Below are 24,474 nucleotides of genomic sequence, written 5' to 3'. Positions count from 1 at the left end.
TGAGATCAAATCCTATAAATTATCTTAAATTTAATGCATTTAACAGAAACATTTTTCTCATCAAATTTTCAAAGCAGAGACCTCAATAGATATATTATATAGCTCCCATCAGAACTGAAGGTCTCAATCGTATGGGAGTATATCGAAAAATAATCGTTAGTAAACAAAGATACACGTTCTTGCCGTTTCTTATTAGATTAGACACCTGTGATACTTTCAAAAATTCTCTGCAGCTACATTGCTGCCAGCGTTGATGGCCTTGAGCGTTTGTAAATAGGCAGAGGTGCGGGGATCGTTGCTATGCTGTTGCGTATGGAGGTGAGCCACCAAATTGTGATGGCGTGCAAAGCTTTTGTTGCACAGTCTGCATATGTGTGGCTTCTCGCCGGTGTGCGTTTTGTAGTGCACCTTCAGCACATTGGCATACGTAAAAGACTTGCCACAGGTTCCGCACGCATAGGGACGTTCATTGCGATGGGTGCTACAAGTGCAAAATACAGGTTTAAATTAAAATGTTAACACATATCTGTTGCACATACCGTTCATGCTTGACTAAAGATGTGCGATCAGTAAAACTGCGCTGACAATATTGGCAGCTATAGGGTCGAGCGCCTGTGTGCTGGCGAATATGCCGCATTAGCTGATAGTTGACATGGAATGACTTTTGGCAGATTCTAAGTGGAAAAAGAGTAGGAGGCAAGTTGGATAGCAATTTTTAAGATTCTATACGACATAACTTACTCGCACTCATATGGTCGTTCATTGTTGTGTCGTCGCAGGTGCGTGTCGAGTGTGCTCTTGCGTGGATAACTGTTTCCACAAATGTCGCAAACATGTGGCTTGCCAGCGGATGCGTGTGTGGGCACAGTCTCTTCGGCTGGCAACAATATGACATTTGTTTCCACTTCAGGCACAAGATTGGTGGGCACTTCTTCGATCAGTTCGTCATTGCACCAAGTGCCTTCTTCCAGAACCTCCACTTCCAATTGTTCGTACGTTTGTGCTGCCGGTGCATCTACAACCTGCTGCTGCAGCGTTTCTATCTCCTCATCTCTTAGTTCTTTGCATATGTATTCGCGCAAGAAATTATCTGAGTGCCGGCAAATCTGTCGGAATTTGTGCGCCAGCGTTAGAAACGCGCGACATTTCAAGCAAATGCGGGTGGGCAGCTCTGAGGTGCGTACCATCTAAAAAAAATATAATTTATAGCTTTTACTCTTCGGAGAAAACAGAAACCCTACCGTAATCCCGCTGCAGTTTTCAATTTTCTCACATATGGAGACACCATGGTGCTCCTCATCGCGCTCGTAGATGGATACCATATGTGTATCGCTGTCCTGTAGGCAAATTCTACACACGGCTGCAATGTCCATTAAGAGCTCAGTTGTTGCCATTATACAATTACTTTAAATATTTTTATTATTTTTACTTCAGCTTGAATTGGCGATGTTTATATTTTGAAAAATACCATATTTATAAAAAATATCGCGAGACTTTAATTATCGTAATCGATAGCAAAGAATCAGTCATTTATCTATAAAGTATCGATTCTATAACAGAAAAGTGTTAATTTTTTCAAATATATAAATATCTAATTAATTTTGATATGTAAGTAAAATGAACACAAATTGTTTATAGAACTACCTTTTTGTCTTCATTGCGAACGGTTTAAACTTAAGAAAACTATATCGAAGTCGATACCAAAATATAGAAGCATCGATATATTTATATTTGTACAGCAACCCTAATTGTCCACAACATTGTAGTTGAGCACTATGGACAATACGGGAACAAATTGCAGGATTTGTTTGCTGCATCCGAAAACTGAGACGCTTATACCCACGGCGTCCGATTTCTTTTCACAAATAGAACAATGCACGGGTGTGCTGGTAAGCAATAATAATAAATGTAGTTAAAATACAAAATTGCAATATAATAATATCATCTCCAGTTAACACAAGATGATCGAATACCGAATAAAATATGCACAAGCTGTGCCTTGCTGCTGCGTGCTGCTTTGAAGCTGCGTTCTATGTGCCAGCAGACAGAGAGGCAACTGCAAAAGCTCAAAAAGGAACAGACGCAGCAGCAAATGCAGTTGGACAGCGCCAGTGAAACGGAGTTTATCGAATCCTACGACGTGACACTGGAAACGGCTAGCATTTCAGGCAGCCAGGGCAGCACAGATGGCATCACAATAAAACCTGAAAATCCAGCGCCAAGAACTGTTTTCGCTCACAGGCCCAAGCGTCGTAATCGCACCGTTGCTGAAGTGCCAGCCACATCTAACCCAGAGACCACCAAACCTCTGGCCCTCACCTATGTTTGCAACATCTGCAATAATGTCTACACGGAGAAAGTAAAGCTAACTATGCATCTTAAGCTACACAGCCTGCACAAGCCGCACGAATGCGAGTAAGTTGACCAAATTAACTGCTCTCACTGGCTCTAATCCTGTTCATTATGTAGAATTTGTCATAAGCGTTTTCGTCAGACGCCACAACTAGCGCGGCACATGAACTCACATACTGGGCTGCGCCCATACAAATGTGATTATTGTGATGCCTCCTTTGCAGATCCCTCCACGCGGATTAAGCATCAACGGTAAAGTACTGCATTTGAATCCTTTCTTGTATTTATATGTCTGTTTTTTTTAGCATCCACACAAACGAAAGGCCATATAAATGTAAGTACTGCCAGAAGTCCTTTGCCTACTCCAATGTGCTTAGCGTACATCTGAAGATCCATACTGGCGAGCGACCATTCAGCTGTCAATTTTGCGGTCGACGGTTTTCCCAAGCTCATCACAAGAACACACACGAACGCTCACACAGGGCACACAAACAGCTGGACATTGCTGTGATTACGTTGGAGGAGGAGTAATGGCCAGTTGGATTAGAACTTAAGCAGGCACTTGTAGTACAATGTCAAGATAAGAAATCAAGTCCTATTTACAATTGACCCAAGATATGAATTTTTGTCTATGCGTAACACGTTTTAAGACAAAATTATAATAGTCTGTAGCTTATACTAAAACTGAATCAAAACTTTATCACTGTATTCAATCTAAAAGATCATTAATGGAAAACAGTTGTATAATTGGTTTTACAATAATAATTTGGCTTATTTTTTGTTGTATAAATGGGATCAATTATGAATGCTCCTTTTAAGGAATCAAAAAACAATTAGCACACAACTTATTAAATAATATCAAATAAAGGCTAACTTTAAAATTATTTGTACGAGGCCTAAGCCGATGGCAAAATGCCAATAACCATATCGGACATGTCATCCTTAATACGTTCCGTTGTCTCCATATCCAAGTCAACTGGCTTCCAGGGTCCTCGTTTTTCGTGCGTCACACGATGCAAACGCATTTTATATGCCTTAACAAAACCTTTTCCGCACAGATCACAACTGCAAATGCAAAGTGAAATTGTTAGCTCGGAGATTAATATGTGATTACACAAAACTTACACGTGCGGTTTTTCACCTGTATGTATCATCTTATGGAATTTCAGATTGTCTGAATAGGTAAAGGTTTTAAGGCACACATCGCATTCGTATGGGCGCTCCTTCGTATGTATGCTGTGGATATGCATTAATTAGATTGTACAATAGTAAATTGTGACTTCGGTGCTCACCGATGATGCTTGGTCTTGGTGGAGCGATCGGCGAATGCAGCTGGACAAAAATTGCATTTATAGGGTCGATTGCCAGTGTGTGTGTTCATGTGCCGCACCAGCTGCTGGTTCTGAACAAACCCGCGACCACAAATTCTGCCGAGTGTACAATGGATTATTTAAGATGTTTAAAGGTTTTTTGAGTTATGCAAAACCTACTCGCACTCATGCGGTTTGACGCCACTATGGAATTTCATGTGCTCGGTCAGCCTTGCCTGGGAAGGATAAATATTGCCACAAACATCGCAAATATAATTGGAGTGCTTGTCTCGCGGCTTGCGCCCCATTTTCTTCTCCTCGTGCTCGCCGTTTATTGAGCTCGTCGTCATCTTGGGACGCTGTTGTACTTTGCGCGGCTGTCGTACGCGATTTAGAAGGCGCGGCTGCGCTTTAGCCTCCGGCAAATAGCTGTCGTCATCGGAGCTTAAGATGTCCTGGGTGACATCGTCATCTGGCACCTCGGTCCAGACAATTCGCCGTGTGCTCCTGGTAGTTTGTTCTGTGCTGCTGCTTGGGGGCATTGATTCGGCCGCCAAGACCTCCAGCTCTTCATATTCGGCAAAGTTTTCGGTGTCTGTTTCTGTCTCGATTTCTGCCTCCGCCACCTCAACAACTGTTGCGCCATCATAGACAACGGCATTTTGCTCATCCTCCGTGTTGGTGGCATCATAAACAATGGCATCCGTATCATCACCCGAGACTACGTAATTAATAAATTCGGAAGCCGTATCTTCAACGTCGTGTTCAAGCTTAATTTGTGCGTTAATTGGATTTGTCTGCTCCTCCCAAGCACGTGCAATGGCCTCGGCCTCAGCCTCTTCATCATCGCCCGCTCCCAGGTGCGTGTCCATATCCGTGGACAGCATGTCCGCAATATGCTGATGCGATCTCTGGCAAGTCAGGCGAAATTTATAAGCCACGCGCAGCACTCGCACGCATTTGCTGCACATTTTGTCGGGAAAATTATCATCAACGCTGACCTGAAAAATTTCAAATTGTAATTGTAAGAACTTGCCGTGGATGATATTATTAATACATACGGGGATCCCAGCACAGATGTGCAGCATCTGATCTAGGCGGGTGCTGGCATTTTGGCTAAATATGTCTTGCAATATATCTTCGCCCTCGTTGGGATTGTTAAGGCATACCCGACAGACTATCCATTTTTCATTTAATTCGGTTTTCATAACTATCTAATTGTTGCAAATCATACAAATACAAGGAAAACTTTTATTTTGGCAAATTATAACAATAATGGAAGCGTCTCTTGCTGTGCTTGCCATTCACTGCGCACTATTCACATACTTATTTTTAGTATTTATCTATTTAGTATTTTTAATGAAATGTACTTTTTAACAAATATTTTTACAAATAATAGAAAATGAGCCAGGAATATGTACTCTAGTCATGTTTAAATAGCACTTTAAACTTAATTATGCATATATATTTGAAGAGATTGGAATTATAAAGCTAAAAAAAAAAATGGCACTACAAAAAATACCAAATACAATGTTGTGATGGTCGCCCTAATAGCTACCATTCACACAACAGCGCAAACAGCTTGGATTTTTGCCTTTAATATTTTTATTTAACAATTTTTGGCGTCGGTTAGAAATAATTGAATATTTGTGCATTCCTTGCGGTAGTAAAATTTTAAGCGATGCCAACAACAACGACTACAACAACACAAAAATGGATAGTATGCCGCGTGTGCTTGCAGCAGCCCAAGGAATCGATGGGTAGCATTTTCAATGACGACGCATCCAAAGATCTGACCAACATGATTTTGGAATGCGGCGGCGTACCTGTAAGCTGACCAACATGATAAAAATATAAATAAATAAGCATAATTATATTGATACTAATGCCATGTGTACTGTTTTCAGATAAAAAAATTCGATCATTATCCAGACAAGATATGCGACAAGTGCTTAAAGAATTTACACATTGCGTTCAAGTTTCGGCGAGTTTGCCAGCGCTCCTACAAACATCTGAGGCAATTCATAGCGCCTGTTGTGGTGGAGCAACTGTCGGCAGAGGAGGATGGCAATGTGCTGGGTGTAGCTAATGATCCAGCGGGCACAGAACTCAGCGAGGGACATGCGTTGGTGGGCAGTGAAGAGAACAATGATGTAAACGAGGATGTCAAAGAAAGACTGGTGCATGTGAAAAGTGAACAGGTGGAGGAGGATGGTATTATTGAGGAACTGTACGATGTATATGAAGCGTATGAAGGTGAGCTGGTCACCGAACAGCCCGCCCACTATGAGGAGGAGGGAAACGGTGAAGATGAAGACGATGACATGGGCGAGCATTCAATGTCGGGTCTGTCGGCAAACATTGAGTATCTTGATCAGTTAGATCAGGATCAGTTAACGGAAAGTGCACACGAGGATGAAATAGAAGTGCAAAATTCATCTGACGAAGAATTTCTGCCAGTCAAACCGCGTACGATCTCCACACGCTCCGCCAGCGCTGGGGCCAAGCGACGTGTGAATACGCGCAAAGTAGCGACTGGCAAAACGTCATTTAGTAATATTAAACGTCAGAAATGTAGCGTCACCACGACAAACATTATACTGAATCCCGATGAGAGCATCACCTTCGGGGAGACAACAGTGCGCAAGACCACCGGAATTAAGACTAAAGGTGGCCACAAAATTCTCGTGGGCGATAAGAAGGAATTTAAATACATATGCGATATTTGCGGCAATATGTATCCATCGCAGAGTCGTCTTACCGAGCACATTAAAGTGCATTCTGGCGTCAAGCCTCACGAGTGCGAGTAAGCATGCCAGCAACTTACTTTTCCAGTTTGATTATTGAATGAATATTTTTTTTTTATAGAATCTGCGGTCATTGCTTTGCCCAGGCGCAGCAGCTGGCTCGACACATGAACACGCACACGGGCAATCGGCCCTACAAGTGCAGCTATTGCCCGGCCGCCTTTGCGGATCTTTCCACACGCAATAAACATCATCGGTAAGTTATAGCCGGCGTCGTAGGTTTACTTATGTGTAATTACTTGTTGAAAATTTGCAGCATTCATACTAACGAGCGTCCCTATGAGTGCGATGTGTGCCACAAGACATTTACCTACACGAACACACTAAAATTCCACAAGATGATACACACGGGCGAGAAGCCGCATGTGTAAGTAGCTTCTATGAAGCTCCTAGTTCATTGTTTTTATTAAATTTCCATTTCATTGACAGCTGCGAAATCTGTGGAAAGGGCTTTCCGCAAGCGTATAAGCTGCGCAATCATAGAATTACCCACGATCGTCGCAGCGGTGTTGTCAATTCCAATATGGAGGATCTGTATCCCATTTATACGGCGGCCAAGGCCGGCCTGGAGCTGTAAACACATTAAAACATTTAGACATATATACATATACATATTTACAACGTGTGGTTATGTATAGATATATAAATGCATATATAAATATATGAATTACAAATACGTAATTGATTATGAAACATTTAACTGTAACAAGTAAAATTGAAATAATTTACGAACGCAGCTCCATTGTGAAGTTTGCGTCTAGCCTAAGTTTTAGTCTAATTATGCGGAAATAAATTAAGTATTGCTGCACAGATGGTCTTGGCGTCGGTCTCTTCGGGATATAGTTGCAGCACCGCATGCACCTGATGCTGCGGAAACAGGCTGCCTAAATGGTAGCGCAACAGACGACGCTGTTCCTCGCGTGTTGTCTGCGACGTGTGTAGCTCCTCGTTGATACGCGAATCGGAGGCGGACAGATGGGCTAGATTATGTGCGGGCATTGACAGCGATGGCGACAACTTGGCGGCCTGATGTTGGTCCGTTAACGGTGCGGATGGTGTCCGCGTCAGATACTGATGTTGATAGTTGTTGTTGCCTAGCGCCGGCTGTTGTGGCGCGCTGTATGTGGGCACCAGCAGTCGATAGGTAGGCGGCGGCGCCTGCCGTTGCAGCTTTTTGTGGCGATTCAGCTGCTGTGCCGGCTCCACATCGCAATTATTGCTGCCCAGCTCCAGCTGGCTGGTGAAGGAATGACAGAGCTGTTGTTGCTGCTGCTGCTGCTGCTGCTGCTGTTGCGAGATTTTTTCTATTGTATTTGATTTGGTGCGTGCCAGCGCCGCCAGCTTGGCATTGTTGCTACTGTTGCTGTTAGCCAGCAATTGCTGCCCGCCGTTGCTGTGCAGTGGAGCACTGTGCGAGACCTGGAGCGGCAGACGCTGCAGCTGCAGCTGTGCCGTTTGATGTCGAAACTTGCACTTCTGACCGTAAGTGCATTTTTTGCCATATGGACACAATTGCTGCTGTGCATCCGTCATCTTCTGCTGGGTCTGTGTGCGCAAAAACATATCCAAGGTGGGGCCAGCGCGACCCAGCGGATCGTCGGGCGGCATAAATATGTCATCTACAAATGAGTACATTAGCAGGCGTTCCTGAACCACTTTGCGGAACTCGTTGCTCTCCAGCAGCAGATCGCGATAATTATCATTGGACACCACAATGCCATCCGTTTCCACCGCCAGTTTGAGTATGAAGCGATCATCGTAGCAGGAGACGCGCTTACCATCCAAATGCCGAGATGGTGTAAAGACCAGAACGCGCTCATGCTCCAGCTCATAGAGCAGCTCCTGTTCGGTTATATTGTTGTTCGCCAGCTCCTTGCGCCAGTTGGGCACAAATGCTGTTATGTGACTATGGCCGCGCTGCCGAAACCACTCAACACAAATGCGTATACCGCGACAGCTGAAGATGGTGTTGTTACCATGCGACAACGCCACATTGCTGCCATCAATGACGATGTGGCGCAGCGAACTGCTGCCGCTGCTGGCGGGTGGCACATGGTTGCTGTTGTTGTTGCTGCTGCTGTTGGATGGTGCTGGCCGTGGTGCATCTGCGGTCAGTTTGATCAGTTCCGCCAGCAGCTCATTTTGTTTAGCCTCTGAGCCGAGGCGTGTGAGCGCCGTGTGTATAGACTGTTCGCTGTAGCCCAATTTTTGTGCAAATTCCAGATTCTTGCGCTCGGCGCTGCTCAAATCATCATCGTCGCTGCTTTCTTGCTGCTGCTGGTGGTGCGACGTCTGTGGCTTTCTCGCATACAACTTGTTGGCGCTTTGTTGTTGTTTTTGCTGCTGCTGCTGTTTTTGCTGCTGTTGTTGTTGCTGTAGCTGTTGGTGTTGCTGCTGTTTTTGTTGCTCGGGCACTTCATAATCCATTTTAATGCGCATTTAGTTTTCTGAGCCTCTACTAACTACTGCAACACTTTATATTGCTTGTCCTTTGTGTGCCCTTTTTAGTTTTTTAAACAATTTAGGCGATTTTTGCAACAAGTTCCGTCTTTTTACATTTTGTTGTTGTTGCCAAACAGATATGTTGTTAACATAACGGCGCATAACGTTCAACTGTTAATAACAGCAAGCAATTATGAATACCAGCTACTATTTAACATTAGCCACTTTTAAAATAAACTTTAGGATTTCATAACAAAAATGTATTCGCAGGCGGTTTTTTAGCAGGTAAATTACGCGGAAGCTCATATTGAAATTTAACAGCAGCCAATTAACTTGCCAATCAGCTCTCTAGTCAAATCTCTGTTAGCTTATCGATATCAATCTGTTACTTAAGCGATAACTATCGTGGTCCGTTGGTCGTTGTTCAGCACAGCACCGATAACTAATTCACGCGCCAATTTCAATTTGAGCTCAACACTATAAGATAAGAAATCACATAAGCCATGCATAAATAGATTTTTATTGTGGTGTACAATATAATATCGCATATAATTTTTATTTTAACAAATTCGCTACAATCCATATAAGTATATAACATTTAAGAGTAGTCGTTGTTAACATTTATAGATCTCACTTTTTAAAATAAAGTACACATTGTTTATCTTTGTTTGTTGTATGGTTTGGTCCCTCTTTTCATGAAAAAAGAGTGCGCTGCATTCTAATTAAACTACTCGTACAATAAATATAATACTATTTATTAGTAGTGGTCACATCTATTCGGGTAAATATAGAGATTTTCAATAGATTAAATGCATAGAAAACACACGTATTTCAACGACAATAAAGTAATTCATTAATTTCGTTTCATTTTCGTGGCAATTACTGTGACAGCAGCACTAAAAAAAACTATAAAATTGGACGTAAAGTTTACTACTTGTGTCTAAAAATGGTTATAGAGCTGCTACTACTAATATATATGCACGTGTGTGTGTGTGTGTGTGTGAGTATATGGACTAGGTGCCTGTGTTTGTGCCTGGTCCATTTCAAATTCCACCAGTCATTCATTTTGCACGCAGCTTTACTTAAATTTCCTTCAGAAGAAAGTATTAAGGATGCATTCCCCCGACACGTCGTATCCTATAATTTCTGCTCTTGCGTGTTCAACCAATCTGGGTTTCTCTGTGCGCTGTGTGCTTCTTATGACTAACATAAAATTTATTGTTGTTTTTTATGTGTGTCTGTGTTTGTGGGTGTGTGCAAGTGCGTGTTCAGGGCTTTCAGTTGGATTTTCATCTTTAACGGGTAATTAGTGAAGTTTTTGCGTTGACTTTTATACAATATATCCACTGGGTGTCGCAATTTTTCTTACACTCTGCTTATTCGAGTTAAGTTTATGGTTTAAACTTACATTTGAAAGAAATTACAGTTTTGCTGCACACTTATTAATATTACAAAGATTTTTCTGCAGATAACATCCAGAATAAAGATATTTGCTTGGGGAAATCGAATTACGCAGATCTATGCAAGGTAAATCAATTATTAATCAATATTGCACACTTCTATGCAGGAGCTAAGTGATCACAATTCATAATTTGTAATGCATACTTTTGTGCTGTCTTAATATTCACAATAATAATTGTAATTGCTTAACCAAACATTGCATACTTTTGCGATGTAACAAGGATTCCAAACTCCTTATTTGTAATGCATACTGTTGGGCTGCACCTTAACTAAAAATAAATATTTTTCAGTGCATACTTTTACGCAGTGTGAAAGACTTGTATTTCATAAATTATACTGCATACTTTTGCGCTGCACACAAATTCATAATACACATTTTTTATTGTAAGCCAAATTATTGCATACTTTTGTGTGGTATATTTTTGGGCTAAACAGACACATTCACAATTAATACTTTTTAGGCTCGGAAAAGCCAACTATATCGATCTGGATTACAACATTACGAGGTCATTAAAGAATCTAACACTTGGAAAACACAAAATTCTTGAATACTTGGATCTTACGTCTAATTTTTTGTTTACAGAATTGTCTTTTATTTCCTGTTAAGTTCAATGCATGAACTTTCTCGAATCATTCGAAAGGACTCTCATATGCTCAATTGTCTAGCATATGTGCCGAGTTTGCTTATGCGCGGCCACAAAATTGATGAGCTCTCATCTAGCTGCAGCAATTTATTAGATACGATAATTTTTGGATGAACAAACTTTGTCATTAATCAGTTGTTTAATTTTAAAAAGCATGCGACAGGATAACACCCACAGCCTGATGCGTGTGCGAAAGCATTTGTGTTTTTCCTTTACGGCTTCTCCTCTTTTATTTCGTGCTTTTAGGCAAACAAAACCTGTTTATCGAGCCCAAAAATATAACCACATTGCATGCGAGCCTGCTAAGCTGATTAACATTTAGCCCTTGTTTAGATACCTGTGTGTGTGTGTGTGTGTGACTATGTGTGTGTGTGTGTGTATTTACATTGCCGTGCGAGCTGTTAAAGCTTACATATATATTTAATAGATTGTGCGCCCGGAATTCTAGTTCGTGTTTTGTGGTCAAAGAACAGACTTTAATGTGCACCATTTCCACTAATTTCATGTCAAATTGATTTGGCCATCGCAGCCTGCCCCTTATCTGAGTGCTTCCTGGCATCCTCCCGGCACCTCACGTTTTGTTTCCGACAATTGTTATGCGACACTTTTTTTTATTGTTTCCTCGCGCTTTGTTCGTGTGCATTGCAACCAGTTTCCGTTACTGTTTTTATTATTATAGCCTCAAGTCAGAGGAAAAAAAGAGATAGGAAGAGCGAGCAAATAAGAAAACTCACTTCACTCGGTTCGTTCGTTTTGGCTTTCCGTCTGTATGTCTGCATGTCGGTTTGTCTGCTTTCCTTTGGTGGTTAAATGCTCCCTCGCTGTCAATACTTGAAATTGGCATCTGCATCAGCAATATCGACAGCACAGAAAACGCGCAGCGTTCGCTTTTGCCTTGAAGGTCTATGAATGTTACCCATCGAAAAGTTCAAGAACTTAGCATTTTAAATTGTAATACTATGAACTTAAATTGAACCCAAATTGCAGTCAGTTTAATTAAAATCAAAAGCAGATAAGCTGCATTTGAGTCCATATCTATAGATACAATTTTGTGCAGCACAAATTGGTTGTGCAGCGTGGAGTAAACAATTTTAAATATTATTGCAAAGGTAATGTGCATTTTAAGAAAAGTTAACACATTTTTTTTTATTAAATAAAAGTAAGGAAATTTAATTAGAAATTAATATATTTAATATGTCTTAATTATTTTGCAAGAATACATATGAATAAAATAAGCATTAAAATTAAAATTTAAATAAGGTACAAGCATATTTGCTTTAATAAATAATACCACAAATAATTTAATTATAAATTAAATTTAATTTAATATATCAAATAATCCAGAAACTTTGCTAGCTCAACTCAATTGTAAGTCATTTTGCAACACTGTGCTTACTGCACACTAGAATAAGCTATATACCTATATATATATATATAAGTATATATATCTATATGTATATTTATGTCAATTTGGGAGCACGCCATTTTGCGCTGTCTCGGCCGCACTCGAAATCGAGGGAAATCCAATGAATACCAAAAAAAAAAAAAATGATACAAACAATGCACATGTAAGAAAATGGAAAAATGCTTTGCAAAATTTCAGTATTTTTTAGTGTACGTGTGAGTGTAAGCGGTATATGTGCGTGTGTAGTGTAAGCTGGGGCCAAACACGGTTGGCTTGAAAACAAGCGTTCGCGTTGGCCAACTTAATCGTCAACGTCAACATTGTTGCAGTTGCAGCAGCAGCAGCAGCAGCACAGTTGACATTTGACCTTGCCATTTTCCCGTTGAGTGTCGTTTTTTTTTAGTGTTCTTATTCTTTTAGTTCCGGCTGTTGTTGTTGTTGTGGCTGTGGCGGGCACCCGTTAGGCATTGATAAAATATTCACGCTTCTTGTGGCATTTCTCATACGCAATGTAGCACAGCGCAATGGTAATCAGCACCAGAATCGTAATGCCCATTATGATGCTGACCAGTATGATTTCGTCGTTGATGCTCTTGTAAGAGTGACCTGCAGAGAGACAAAAGGCGAAATAAGCAAAATGTAAAGAGATTAAGATTTCGTAATGGCTCTGACAAATTGGCCAACATTTGTCGGTTTGACTGCGTTGAGGTGTGGCTGGTGGACTAGTTACGGCTGCTGAAGGCGGCTCGTGTCAATAACGACAATTCGGTTTGCTGGGACTCATGCATATTCGGGGCACATAAACAGAAAATATATGTGCGCATATTCTGACAAATTGCATTGTTATAAAAATAAATAATAAACAAGCATAAATGTATACATGTTCTGGCATGCCATCTAAAATAAATAACATGCGCTCGCACACGCACACTCACATATAGAACAAAGGACATAAAAAATTAAATAAAATTTGGATTCGCAATACACTTTTATTGTAACAGATGTATCAAAGTTATACGATTCCTGCATGTGGATTATTAATGCCATTTTGAGCTTGCAGCGAAAAATAATGCCAAAAAAAGATACGCAAAGGCGTGTATAATATTATATTGTGCTCTTTAAAAGGTGGACAATATTTGACACTGTCTTGTTTTCTAGATTGTATTTTTATAACGTGAAATTAGTTATTATAATTTTAAGAGTTATCCGCGTTTTCTTTCTATGAAGTTAATATTTTCTTTTTAAGTGAATTGGGTCTTGGAGTTTATCTTACGAAGAAGAGCCAGATGTTCAATAAGCAAGTTTTGATGAAATTTCGCTTCACTTGCATTCAATTTGATTATCTTTATAAACGTAATACAATTGGAACATATGTGTGCAGATATTTTTTGGCTCCACCTTTTGACAAATGATGACCTTTTTTTTCCGTGCACCCCATTTAGCCAGATGCTTGCTCTCTGCGTAATTTAACACATAATCGATGAAGCATTCGCCCTTCTCCAGCAGAGTATCTTGCGAAAATTAAAATCGTTTATACAGCCAGCCAAAGTGTCGCCGGGCATTGGCCGGGGCCGGGCAGCCGTTGTATGGATCTGTTAATTAGATAGCTTAAATGACGTCGGTAAGTTGAACTCGAGTCGCCTTTTAAAGTTCTGATGACTATGTAGCCTAATAAATTGAAATCAAATGGCGTGGTTAATGTGCTTGTCTGCCGTCAAGTGTCCTTAAACCATGTGCTTGGATTTTTCTCGACCTGCCCCCAAATGTAGGCAACGTTTTTGCCTAAAAGCTGCTTCGAGTTATGTGCATTAATATTATATCTATGCATGTATGTATGTATGTGGCTTAAATAAATATCTTTAGAAATAAGACACGTCACCGAATCTTGGTAGATGCCAATTACGGCCCGCCAATGTGTGCGACATGAAATATTTTCAGTACAACGGGCACGTGTAAATAAAATCTGAAATTGTTACAAACAAATTTTAAAAATAGTCTACATTTTACAAATATATTTAAGAACTAATAAGGAATTATATTAAAAATACGAGCTTTAATTAAGATTAGATTAGATTAGATTAGAGTAGCTCTAAATAATAATTAAAGTTGAGGAACTGTAGCATCTGCTCTGCCCCCCAACTCGCTTGGTAAAAAATATAAAAATATTCATAAATTACAATTCAACAATGACGCGACGCCTCAAATAATATTTTGCCAACGTTTCAAGGCCAAGCCACTTAGAAAGATAATTAAAACAAATGCGAGTTTGAAATTAAAATGCACAGGCCTTAAGTACAGCCAAATCTGAGCTAGAACTTTAGCAGCAGAAAAAACAATAAAACAAAAGACTATCCTAGGCAGACCGAAGATTAAATACCGCGCATAACAAAAAAAGAAAAAACAGATTAAGATTGAAAGTTAAACTGTTTGTTTAAGATATCTCGAGAAACGGAAAGAATTTTATGGAAAACAGATTCTTTCTACTTATAAAGCACAGGTGGACAATGGGAGAAGGCCACAGCGACTCGGCTGTTGATAAAGATCGAGGATTTATAGGAAATGTCTGATCTGTATATACACATTGTGAGGACAGAAATGTCTCCTTGATGACAAAATTATAATACCCTATGCAAGGGCTTACGGAAATATTTATTGTGTTCTCTATTTCGGGCTCTGCTCGTTGTTTCATGGCTTTTCAGATCGTGTGAAAACATTTAAATAATTTTCTGCTGTTTTTTGCTGAAGACCCCAAAAAGTTTGTGAAACTATGAAAAACTGCACAAACGCCTCCCAGCAAAAACTGTGCATAGGATGTAAAATAATTTATGGGATGTCCAGCACAAAAAAAAAAAGAAAAGAAAATTGAGCTGTCAAAACGCAAATTGTGAAATAGAAAAAAAATAGATAGAAATATCAAATGCAGGGCTGCGTTATGCTACATGCAAGAAACATGCACAAGAAAAAATATTGAAATCTTAATGCGAATTGGCATACGAAACAAACAAACTGTGAATTATTGAGATTTACGGGGTTTGAGCAAATGGGGCAAATGGGCCGTGTGTCAACATTTTAGATATTCTATCCCCATGGAGGGGCACGTGGCATTTTTTTTTTTTTGTATTAAATTTCGTTTATTGTTTCTGCCTGTGGATACGGTCAATAAACCTATTTGTATTGTTATTATGGATGCGGCCGATATTTGTCCTAATAATAATTCCGTTTTTGGTGGTGTGTGCGACAAGGTCTTGAGGACCTTGAGGCCTGCATTTGAGAATTTCTGCTCAAACAGCTCAACGCGATTTATTCTGATTGAAGCTTTTTACAAACAAGCAAATATATATATAAAAATACATATATACACATCCTGTGCAGGGGGAGAGTCAACTTGGATTAGGTTGCGTAGCTTCTGCTTCTGTGTTCACGAACATTTTTCTGACTCCAGCCCCTCAGCTTCTTGGCATCCTCTGCTTGGCTAGGACATAAGCTTTAATTTCAATATACCTTACCAAGAGTTCCCTGTTGGGGTGGTAAGTGCAAAAAGGAAATTGTCAATTATATAACTTCAAAGCGTTGCCGGCTCCGGATTTAGCATCAAATATGCAACAGCCTGTGGGCATGGCCGGGCACAGTTATAGTTTTGCATGCCAAACAATAAACGCGAAAGCCATATTTGGGTCGGCAGAATGAGGACAAAACTTATTACAAAATCAAGTCCTTGGGCTATTTTCGGCAAATGAGCTGTCCAAATGAACTCGTGGTGCAGCGGCAAGGTTGCAGTTTTAAATCCTAGACTTGTCCTGGTCAAAGGCCAAAGTATAATTGTTAACTATATCCCATGCTAACAAGATTTCTAACTACAACATTTCTCGATCTCTCGTACGCTTTCAAATGAACTCCAAGTTGGCCTTGCCTGAATACTTGTTTTTCAAATTAGATCAAATTTATGATACAGCGTAGTAAAATCAGAGTATAGTTGTGTTGCTCGTTTATTTGTTTTATAAATTACAGTGCGTCAAAATTGAATATTTATAATTAAAAGGCAACTGAGCTACCAATGGCCGAGTGAGTATAGTATAGAGTGCAAATTAATATTCCTCAAATGTATTCCGCATTTTCCTGCACGCAGCGAGGAGAAAATCTCGACAGGGAAAAGCTTGAAGCAATGCTGCAAGCTTCATTGGAGGGGCAAGGGGACCATCATCATTCCGTTGGTTACCTTGCCCGTTCTGCTTTATGGCTTTAGCATACAGTCACCAGTAAGTTGGCGAACATGATTTGGCCCAGTTAGGTGCTATCTCCTTCTCTCTATTCATTAGGAGTTCAAGTGCATGTATCTGGTGCTGAACATGGCGCTCTTCTGGATAACAGAATGCATCCCACTCTATCTGACATCCATATTTCCGGTGGTCTTTCTGCCGTTGTTCAGCATAATGGTGGGTAGAGAACTGCATCAGATACGATCTGTGATTAATAAGTAACTACTTCATTTAGAGCTCCTTTGATGTATGCCAGCTGTTCTTTACGGATACCTTAGTTATGTTTTTGGGTGGTCTCATTGTTGCTCTGGCTGTGGAGTACAGCAATCTGCATCAGCGCATCGCGCTGGGAACAATTCTATTGGTTGGCTGCAGTCCCAGACGGTAAGGGTTCAGATGAATGATCGAGGTCTATCAAATGGAGCTGTATGATTGTCCCCCTTCTTCCAGCTTGCATTTAGGTCTCGTTGCGGTCACCTGCTTTATATCGCTTTGGATATCAAATTCGGCAGCTACTGCCATGATGTGCCCCATTGTTAAGGCTGTGCTCATGGAAATGGAAGCCGTAAGCGATATAAGTCTAATATTTAAACTTTTTCACAGATCAATCAAAATCTAATATTTTATATAGCAAAATATATTTCAAATCAGCATGACCCAAGAGGAGCAGCCCATGGAGGAGGGCGAGTGAGTACCACTAAACACTTTTTATATACTATTTATTTTAGACAAGAGTTTAATCTGATTCCGTTTTGGTCAGTCCACCGCATCCCTCTTTAATATCGATGGCATTCTATTTCGGCGTTGCCTATGCGGCCACAATTGGGGGCTGCGGCACGCTCATTGGCACGGGCACAAATCTCACCTTTAAAGGTCTATACGACACGTAAGCGACACAATTAATTTGGGGGAATAGTTGAGTAAATGTAGAGTTGTTTGCAGTCGCTTTCCCAACTCCCAGGAAAAGGTGGACTTTCCCAAGTTTATGATGTACTCGATTCCGCTGGTTGTGCTCGTCAATGTGGTTCTCCTGTACTTTTCGCTGCAAATAACGCACATGGGCCTGTGTCGACCGAACAGCAACATCGGCCAGCAGATAAAGCGCGGCTCCGAAAATAAGGATGTGGTAAAACAAGTGGTCGTCCAGCGTTTTAAGGAGCTGGGTCCCATGACATGCCATGAGATTCAGGTGGCCATACTATTTGTCTTCATGATACTTCTGCTCTTCTTCAAGAAGCCCGGATTCGTAACGGGCTGGGGTGTTTTTCTTAACGCCAAGTGAGTGCCATATTTAATTCTATATAAATTATTTATTCATTTAATACCCCGAATCCATTGAAAATCCATTTTAGAAAAGGTCACAAAGAATGCCGAGTCGTTCGGTCTGTGTATAATATATATTCTCGTATATCCTGCGTAGATCGAGTCTGTCATATTTTTAATTGATATCTGTTTCCATTTTCATTTTAATCGATAAATATCGATTTCGATATATTCTTCTTTCGGCATATCTCGAAAATTATTAGAGCTACGAACACCAGACTTTGTATACAGCTTCTTCGGCAGCTGGGCCCGGATTCGGGATATCTCCTAATCGGACACTACCGACTAGAGCACTCTAGTTTTGTCTATTGTTCCTCACTAACGGTCGACTGTTGCATCCACCCAGGGCCATAGGCAGCTCGGCGCCTGTCATGCTGTCGGTTGTCCTATTGTTTGCCCTGCCCACACAGTATACGTTCTTTAAGTACTGCTGCGGTAAAGGTATGTTGGCGAATCTTAGTTGTGAGCGTCTCGTCTAATATATCTACTCCCAACAGCACCCTTCACTGGCCGCACCATGGACGCATGCCTCTCCTGGGTGTACATACAAAAGCACACACCGTGGGGCCTGTGCTTTTTGCTCGGTAAGCTAAAGTACTAGACTGGCGTACATAGGAAATTACTACTGTACTACCCAGTATAGGTGGCGGCTTTGCTCTGGCCGAGGGCAGTAAACGTAGCGGCATGGCCAAGATGCTGGGCGACAAAATGTCATTCATTAAATCACTTCCAACCTTTGCCACAATTGGCGTCTGCATTCTGATAAGTCTTTTCTGCACTGCCTTCGCCTCCAACGTGGCCATTTGCAACATCCTCATACCCATATTCAGTGAGATGGTAATCCTAGCAAAATGTTTAAGACACTTTCGTGTGTTACCCTTACCCATGCTTTCCCTGCCCCACAGGCCATCAGTATTAAAACGCATCCATTGCTGCTGACCCTGCCCTCCTCCCTGGCCATTAGCACGGCCTACCATCTGCCGGTCAGCACTCCGCCTAATGCTATTATTTGTGGATATGCTTTCATCAAGACAAAGTATTTGGTGAGTACAAGTACAGGAACATTCGGTTTTTCAGGTCTACCACTAACTTCTGTCCGCTTCTTTAGGCTATCGCTGGAATATTGCCAACAATTTGGGCTTTCCTTTTGCTCTGGGTGAACGCGTTGACCTTGGGTTACGTTGTCTATCCCGGCACCAAAAAATTCCCAGATGATTTATAGAGTCGTTAAAACCCGGAAAACTAACAGAAGAGACAATTTAAGATTTCACTAGCTCTTCAACATGAAAAAAATGTAATTAATATTTTATTTTGTTTCTTTTCTCCTGTATATAAAAACGAAAAGAGTTTGGCAATGAATGTTAAGAAATGCAATACCAAATCCCTTATCTGTAAATAGCCTTGCAGATCACTCAAAACGTAACATTTGCCCAGTTGGTAGTGTCCGATTTGAGGACACCCAGAACCTTCTACCAACTTTTATTTAATGCTTAAAGGGATATATAAAATATATAAAGAATTTAATTAAAATTGTTTCGGCATTAAATATCGGTATTAAGTATCATTGGTGGGGCAATTTTGCCATCATCATACATCAAAAAAGTTTGCCCATTTTGGTTTTTGGCATTGGCGAAGCAGAAACAGATCAATTAAAAATAGCTGAGTCTAGTTGGTTCATATGATCTTCAATATTACATAGGTTCTACTGACATCGGTATCTCGCGTGATGAGGTTTAATCTATGATTAATTTATAACTATTCTATTATATCAAACACATACACTAGTCTAGGGTCTGAATCACCAGCAGCTTTCTTGCTCAGTTTGCTAAAGGAATTCTAATATAAATTGATTTTTTTTATTGAAATACTAGTTTCACAAGCAACCCACACTCTGTAAAACGGTTATCAAATGAGGCGTACTTTCTATTGGATTGTGCCCTTTGTATAACATATCTCTATACTTGCTGCAGCCGCTGGCATTTCAGCTACATATATTGCTGCTTACTCTGCCTTTTAGGCTTTCTATAAGCATGACCTATCGTCTGCAGATCAGCACGCCTCTAAAAGCGATTGTGGCCATGTTGGCAGCAAGGCAATGTATTTGACAAGCATTTCAAAGTGTTTGTGTTTGGGTGTGCGTGTGCGTGTGTGTTAATAACTTGGTTAACTCTTTAGGCCATGGCTGGAATATTGCCAACCATATGGACACTTAGCTTTACTCTGACTTAACGCCAAGGCCTGGGGCTTGATTGTATATCATACATGCGCAGTTTTCCTCGACGGAGCTAAGGAGGAAATAGAAATGCTTATATAGGAGACTATATACTCAACCAAAAATAATTTTTCTCGAAATTCTTGGTCAGCGAAAGTTTTGGAAATGTTTTCACAATAGGTATTCACTTAGCCAGAGCAACCAAAATCGAAGTCAAATTATATTTGTAAGCATTGAATAAATATCAAGGGAAATTGTTGGGTAAATATAATAACAACAATATACATTTGGCAGCCCATTACCACGACGAGCTAAATAAAATTGTTATTTATTTTCAATTATATTGACAAATCCAAAGGGAGTCACCGCAGTCAAGCTTGCCAACTTGTTTTATGAGCATTTCATGCTGTTTACCAATACTGCTGGCGGGAAGTTTACTTTAATAAGGTCGTTGTTGCCCTTCACAGCATTCGCCCTGCCTGACAGGTGGTCTTTGTGTTGTGGATTTTCGGCGCACATTTGACATTGTAATGCATACATATATATTTATTGCATATAAATGTATATCATGGGCAGATCACAATACATAATTTACGCACAATTTGTGGCAATCAGAAACTATGATAAAGTTATACAAGAGCACAAAGCTCTGAGCTCAGGCAACACTACAACAAAAGTGCTCACGTACACACAAGTGGGGCCAGCGGGTGGCCCGAGGGCGTTCATAAGGACAGCAAATAACTTAAGAGGGGGCCTTTTGAGGCAACAGGAAAACAAAACCTTATGCAAACACAGCAAAAAGTCCCATGCCAGCAGCTTGTTGTCGCTCTTTCATAGATATTACCTACGTTATATCGTCTTTTAGCTAAAGTCCTGGTCTGCATTTGAAATTCCATTTCTGCCCACTGGTGAATGATATCAAGTGCACAAAGGCGCACAAACAGACTCCTTGTAGTACATGTACACATATCTATATATATACTCCCCAACGCAACATTTACAAACATGAATGCGAAACGCAACGAAACAGAAATGTAATAAAAACACGTCTGAGGAAGTGGCCAAAAATAAGAATATAAAGGAAAGCAAAAGAAATACATATAAACACGCTTTTCCACACTGATTACTGTGGGGCATGCCACGCGGTGGCAGTTCATCAACAACAACAACAACAACAACGGGGAGGCAGACGTCAAGACGTCACCGCTGGCTGGCGGATCCACTAAAGCCGCCAAATGTTGTTGTTGATGCTTTCAATGATGAGGACAATAGCCAAAAGCGTAAGCCTCTATTCATGTGCGTGGGTATGATGTGAACATGGAGGACAATACAGCATACACGCAGACGATGGCAAATAACATAAAAAATCAAAGAAACAATGTAGGAATGGTGGGTTGTCCGATTATTGTGGATGATAAGGTCTTAAAGTCTAGAGTAAAAAAAGTAGTTTAAGTACCAAAAAGAAATAAAAGAAAACAGCAAAGAACATTCATTACTCTGAATAAAAATAAAATAAATGATAATAATAAAATGAAAATCGAATGAAATTCGAACTATCTGATATGTACAATGCGTTTCATATTGATAGTGCATTTAAAGCTCAGATAATTGATAGTTATTATCATTTGAAATATATATATAAAATAACACACAGAAAACTGGCTTCACTATCATACTAAAAACATTTCCATAAATGGCAATAAAATTGTTCAAATATTTGTAAAATTGAAATAATTTGATTTCCAATCTTGTTATTTTTTTTCAATTTTATCAATATTTAAATTTTGACTTTTTTATGACAATTCAATATCGGGCATTATTCACTGTAAATATTTCTAAATATTAAATAGAAAATATTTCCAAAAATAAAATACAATAAATAATATACATATTTCCAAGTGACCAACTGTTATTTATTTTTAAATTATATAAATTTTTCGGAATTCATTTAAAATAGTTATCAAATTATTTGAAAAATTTGTCAATTCGATTTCAATTTGCTTTCAAAACTGACTATTTTTTATCCAATATCGGGCATTATTGACTCAAGATGTTTCCAATTGTTATCAAGAAGAAAGTATTTCAAAAAATAAAATAAAATAAAATAAAAATAGTACATATTGCCATGCAGCTTGTACCACTGTGCCATATGGACAGAGCCAAACTAATGAAGTTGCCAAAGATTTTGTCCGCTCTCCTGTAACTGTTCATGACTTGTTGTGCATGCGTGTGTGTGTGTGTGTGTGTGTGTGTGTGCACTCGTGTAAGCTACTTACTGCTGTAATAATTGTTGTCTGAGTAACCGTATTTGCCGGCTGTCCTACCGCCGCCTGCCATCTTGTTGTATTTGCCTTGTTTCCGTTTGGTTCAACTTCCGGCAAATCTAGTTGTACTCCCAGCAGAAAACTTCAAAAATTCGAATTGCCTGCTGTTTGTGATCCGCTTAGGTTTATGCTTATGCGCTGTGAAGAAGAAAAGCAAGTCGTGCTGCAATTAAAATGCGGTTACAAGCACATATAAAGCAACTACTCAAGTGTGTGCAAATGGTTGTGTGTGTGTGTGTGTGTGTGTGTGTGTGAGTCGGCGTATCTGTGTATGTGTGAGCTCAATTACAACAGAAAAAAATCACAGCCCACAACACAAAACGCCAGGCAAAGCGGGCACAGGCAAAACTGCCAAAAAAAAACGTTGCGTATACGCTGCGTCAGCCACGTTCTAATTATGACACACACAGGCACACAGCTGCCGACCTTGTTGTGTAATTATGCATATAATTAATATGCATGTAGATATTTAATATTAACAAAATTGTCGGCACTTTGAGCGTGCTGCAGCAGGTAGAACGAAGACGCCCCGCGAGGCGTGGAGTAACAAATAAATTGCGTTCAATTCGTGTAATTAGTCTAAGTAGCTTCCCACTCGTGTGGGTCTCCATGTGTGCGAGCGTGTGTACAAAGCCTTCACCTCAAGTTCTTGTGGCACTTCTGGGCCCAACGTGCGAGCTTGTGTGCAGCAATTCAAGAATTGCATTTGCGCCAAGTTCTGTGAACTGCATGTGGAATGCTTGCTGCGCTCCATTTAAGCCCAGCATTGTTTGTCCGCCTCGAGGCCATGCAAGTTTAATGAGTCTCAGCCCAGCATGTGCAACATATATCCCAATATCCCAATTGCATGCTACCTACGTGGCAGGCATACGTGCCTGTCCAACTTGTGCCGGGGCTTCAATTTTGCTAACCAAAAATTCGCAATGCCTAAAATTGCCTGTAAAGGTTCCCTTTGACTTTAGCGCATGAGCAATAATTGAATTGTAGCATATCTCTTCTTTTTATACCCTGAACCCATTAAAAATGGGTATATTGTATTTGTGCAAAATCCAAATGTATGTAACAAGCCGAAGGAAGCTTCTCCGACCCCATAAAGTATATATATTCTTGATCAGCATCAATAGCTGAGTCGATCTAGCCATGTCCGTCCGTCCGTCCGTCCGTCCGTCCGTCCGTCCGTCCGTCCGTATGTATGAATGCAAGGATCTCAGTTTGTTTCCGATAATCGATAAATTACTCCGTTTCCAAGCAATTATAATTATAAAAACCGATATCGATATCCTGTTTTTTGGGCAATTTCGGTAAACAATAAGAGCTAGAGTCGCCAATCTTGACATATAGCTTCTAAAATAGCATATATATGTGCATTTGTTGGAAGAAGAGGGTTCAGGGTATCCTCTAGTCGGGAGCTCCCGACTAGAACCTCTTGTTTTTTTTTTGGTTAAGTCAATTTTTCATATTTTTGATACCCAGCAACCATTTAAGAATTGAAAAAAGTAATTTTTCATAGTGAGGGACTCAGAGCATGTACCTCAAGTTAACTGGTCACAGGGTATCAACTAGTCGTAACCTCTCGTCAAAAGCACTTTTACTAGTTTCAATTTCCACTTAAAGCTAGCTATGAATTGTGGTTTTATTATTCAACTATTGTACAAATGAAGCATCCGCACAGTTATATATTTTCACATATATGTATAAATTTTCAGAATTGTGCATCATTTAACTTTATTTTACGGTCAACTCTGGCTTCTTTTCCACAACACAGACAGAAATTCAGCAGAATATTTTTTCAAATGCGAATGCTAGGAACTCATTAATTGTTTACCATGCAACAAGCCTCAATTAGCTTAAGCAGCTTTTGATTTATAATGGTTAGTTGTAGTCAATGTAATCCTCTTATTTGTTTCAAAGTTTCGGTACTTTTGCTGTAAATCATCA

The 24,474-nt window shown here is 40.1% G+C and overlaps 7 protein-coding genes across 8 annotated transcripts; 3 read left to right on the top strand and 4 right to left on the bottom strand.

The window, feature by feature from the left end:
• Positions 1-18: 18 nt before the first annotated feature.
• Positions 19-1,448, bottom strand: LOC115763713 (zinc finger protein 544). The gene is made up of 4 exons (XM_030706406.1): positions 1,242-1,448; positions 742-1,187; positions 540-674; positions 19-481 (listed from the first exon to the last, which is right to left on the bottom strand). The coding sequence occupies exons 1-4, from the start codon at positions 1,392-1,394 to the stop codon at positions 217-219; spliced, it is 999 nt and encodes a 332-aa protein (XP_030562266.1). The 5' UTR covers positions 1,395-1,448; the 3' UTR covers positions 19-216.
• Positions 1,449-1,751: 303 nt separating this feature from the next.
• LOC115763822 (zinc finger protein 184) lies at positions 1,752-2,892 on the top strand. Its single transcript, XM_030706572.1, has 4 exons — positions 1,752-1,889; positions 1,952-2,415; positions 2,470-2,604; positions 2,658-2,892. Exons 1-4 carry the CDS (start codon positions 1,776-1,778, stop codon positions 2,881-2,883), a joined length of 939 nt encoding a protein of 312 aa, XP_030562432.1. The 5' UTR covers positions 1,752-1,775; the 3' UTR covers positions 2,884-2,892.
• Positions 2,893-3,226: 334 nt separating this feature from the next.
• On the bottom strand, positions 3,227-4,949 carry LOC115763821 (zinc finger protein 2). Its single transcript, XM_030706571.1, has 5 exons — positions 4,724-4,949; positions 3,843-4,663; positions 3,645-3,779; positions 3,478-3,588; positions 3,227-3,417 (listed from the first exon to the last, which is right to left on the bottom strand). The coding sequence occupies exons 1-5, from the start codon at positions 4,868-4,870 to the stop codon at positions 3,249-3,251; spliced, it is 1,383 nt and encodes a 460-aa protein (XP_030562431.1). The 5' UTR covers positions 4,871-4,949; the 3' UTR covers positions 3,227-3,248.
• Positions 4,950-5,251: 302 nt separating this feature from the next.
• LOC115763808 (zinc finger protein 250) lies at positions 5,252-7,279 on the top strand. The gene is made up of 5 exons (XM_030706552.1): positions 5,252-5,490; positions 5,570-6,468; positions 6,531-6,665; positions 6,726-6,836; positions 6,899-7,279. Exons 1-5 carry the CDS (start codon positions 5,344-5,346, stop codon positions 7,044-7,046), a joined length of 1,440 nt encoding a protein of 479 aa, XP_030562412.1. The 5' UTR covers positions 5,252-5,343; the 3' UTR covers positions 7,047-7,279.
• LOC115763807 (probable ribonuclease ZC3H12B) lies at positions 7,222-9,044 on the bottom strand. The gene has a single exon (XM_030706551.1). It carries the CDS (start codon positions 8,906-8,908, stop codon positions 7,244-7,246), a length of 1,665 nt encoding a protein of 554 aa, XP_030562411.1. The 5' UTR covers positions 8,909-9,044; the 3' UTR covers positions 7,222-7,243.
• Positions 9,045-12,858: 3,814 nt separating this feature from the next.
• LOC115763814 lies at positions 12,859-22,581 on the bottom strand. The gene is made up of 2 exons (XM_030706566.1): positions 22,489-22,581; positions 12,859-13,027 (listed from the first exon to the last, which is right to left on the bottom strand). The coding sequence occupies exons 1-2, from the start codon at positions 22,547-22,549 to the stop codon at positions 12,882-12,884; spliced, it is 207 nt and encodes a 68-aa protein (XP_030562426.1). The 5' UTR covers positions 22,550-22,581; the 3' UTR covers positions 12,859-12,881.
• LOC115763813 (protein I'm not dead yet 2-like) lies at positions 16,366-19,448 on the top strand. 2 transcript variants are annotated; one of them, XM_030706564.1, is made up of 13 exons: positions 16,368-16,483; positions 16,548-16,677; positions 16,738-16,854; positions 16,913-17,061; positions 17,128-17,242; positions 17,309-17,364; positions 17,438-17,563; positions 17,620-17,955; positions 18,347-18,441; positions 18,498-18,584; positions 18,644-18,837; positions 18,906-19,043; positions 19,109-19,448. In XM_030706564.1, the coding sequence occupies exons 1-13, from the start codon at positions 16,476-16,478 to the stop codon at positions 19,220-19,222; spliced, it is 1,665 nt and encodes a 554-aa protein (XP_030562424.1). In that variant the 5' UTR covers positions 16,368-16,475; the 3' UTR covers positions 19,223-19,448. The 2 variants fall into 2 exon arrangements, with proteins under 2 accessions (XP_030562425.1, XP_030562424.1); XM_030706565.1 differs by lacking the exons at positions 18,906-19,043; positions 19,109-19,448 and having other exon boundaries at positions 16,366-16,483; positions 18,639-18,712.
• Positions 22,582-24,474: the final 1,893 nt, after the last annotated feature.

The sequence above is a fragment of the Drosophila novamexicana genome, unplaced genomic scaffold (assembly GCF_003285875.2).
Source record: "Drosophila novamexicana strain 15010-1031.04,08,12 unplaced genomic scaffold, DnovRS2.1 tig00000770-arrow-pilon, whole genome shotgun sequence".
Classification (NCBI taxonomy): domain Eukaryota; kingdom Metazoa; phylum Arthropoda; class Insecta; order Diptera; family Drosophilidae; genus Drosophila; species Drosophila novamexicana.
Note: the sequence above shows the minus strand (reverse complement) of the source record. Positions and strands in the feature narration are given on the sequence as shown.

Coding starts and splice junctions, on each gene's coding strand:
- LOC115763713 (XM_030706406.1), bottom strand. CDS start 1,394: ATGGCAACAACTGAGCTCTTAATGGACATTGCAGCCGTGTGTAGAATT. Junction 675..741: donor GAACGACCATATGAGTGCGA/GTAAGTTATGTC, acceptor TTTTCCACTTAG/AATCTGCCAAAAGTCATTCC. Junction 482..539: donor TCTTTAGTCAAGCATGAACG/GTATGTGCAACA, acceptor TTGCACTTGTAG/CACCCATCGCAATGAACGTC.
- LOC115763822 (XM_030706572.1), top strand. CDS start 1,776: ATGGACAATACGGGAACAAATTGCAGGATTTGTTTGCTGCATCCGAAA. Junction 1,890..1,951: donor AACAATGCACGGGTGTGCTG/GTAAGCAATAAT, acceptor TATCATCTCCAG/TTAACACAAGATGATCGAAT. Junction 2,416..2,469: donor CACAAGCCGCACGAATGCGA/GTAAGTTGACCA, acceptor TTCATTATGTAG/AATTTGTCATAAGCGTTTTC.
- LOC115763821 (XM_030706571.1), bottom strand. CDS start 4,870: ATGAAAACCGAATTAAATGAAAAATGGATAGTCTGTCGGGTATGCCTT. Junction 3,780..3,842: donor GTCAAACCGCATGAGTGCGA/GTAGGTTTTGCA, acceptor TACACTCGGCAG/AATTTGTGGTCGCGGGTTTG. Junction 3,418..3,477: donor ACAGGTGAAAAACCGCACGT/GTAAGTTTTGTG, acceptor TTGCATTTGCAG/TTGTGATCTGTGCGGAAAAG.
- LOC115763808 (XM_030706552.1), top strand. CDS start 5,344: ATGCCAACAACAACGACTACAACAACACAAAAATGGATAGTATGCCGC. Junction 6,469..6,530: donor GTCAAGCCTCACGAGTGCGA/GTAAGCATGCCA, acceptor TTTTTTTTATAG/AATCTGCGGTCATTGCTTTG. Junction 6,666..6,725: donor ACACGCAATAAACATCATCG/GTAAGTTATAGC, acceptor GAAAATTTGCAG/CATTCATACTAACGAGCGTC.
- LOC115763807 (XM_030706551.1), bottom strand. CDS start 8,908: ATGCGCATTAAAATGGATTATGAAGTGCCCGAGCAACAAAAACAGCAG.
- LOC115763813 (XM_030706564.1), top strand. Junction 16,678..16,737: donor GCTTTAGCATACAGTCACCA/GTAAGTTGGCGA, acceptor TCTATTCATTAG/GAGTTCAAGTGCATGTATCT. Junction 17,956..18,346: donor GGTGTTTTTCTTAACGCCAA/GTGAGTGCCATA, acceptor GCATCCACCCAG/GGCCATAGGCAGCTCGGCGC.
- LOC115763814 (XM_030706566.1), bottom strand. CDS start 22,549: ATGGCAGGCGGCGGTAGGACAGCCGGCAAATACGGTTACTCAGACAAC. Junction 13,028..22,488: donor AGACAACAATTATTACAGCA/GTAAGTAGCTTA, acceptor GTCTCTCTGCAG/GTCACTCTTACAAGAGCATC.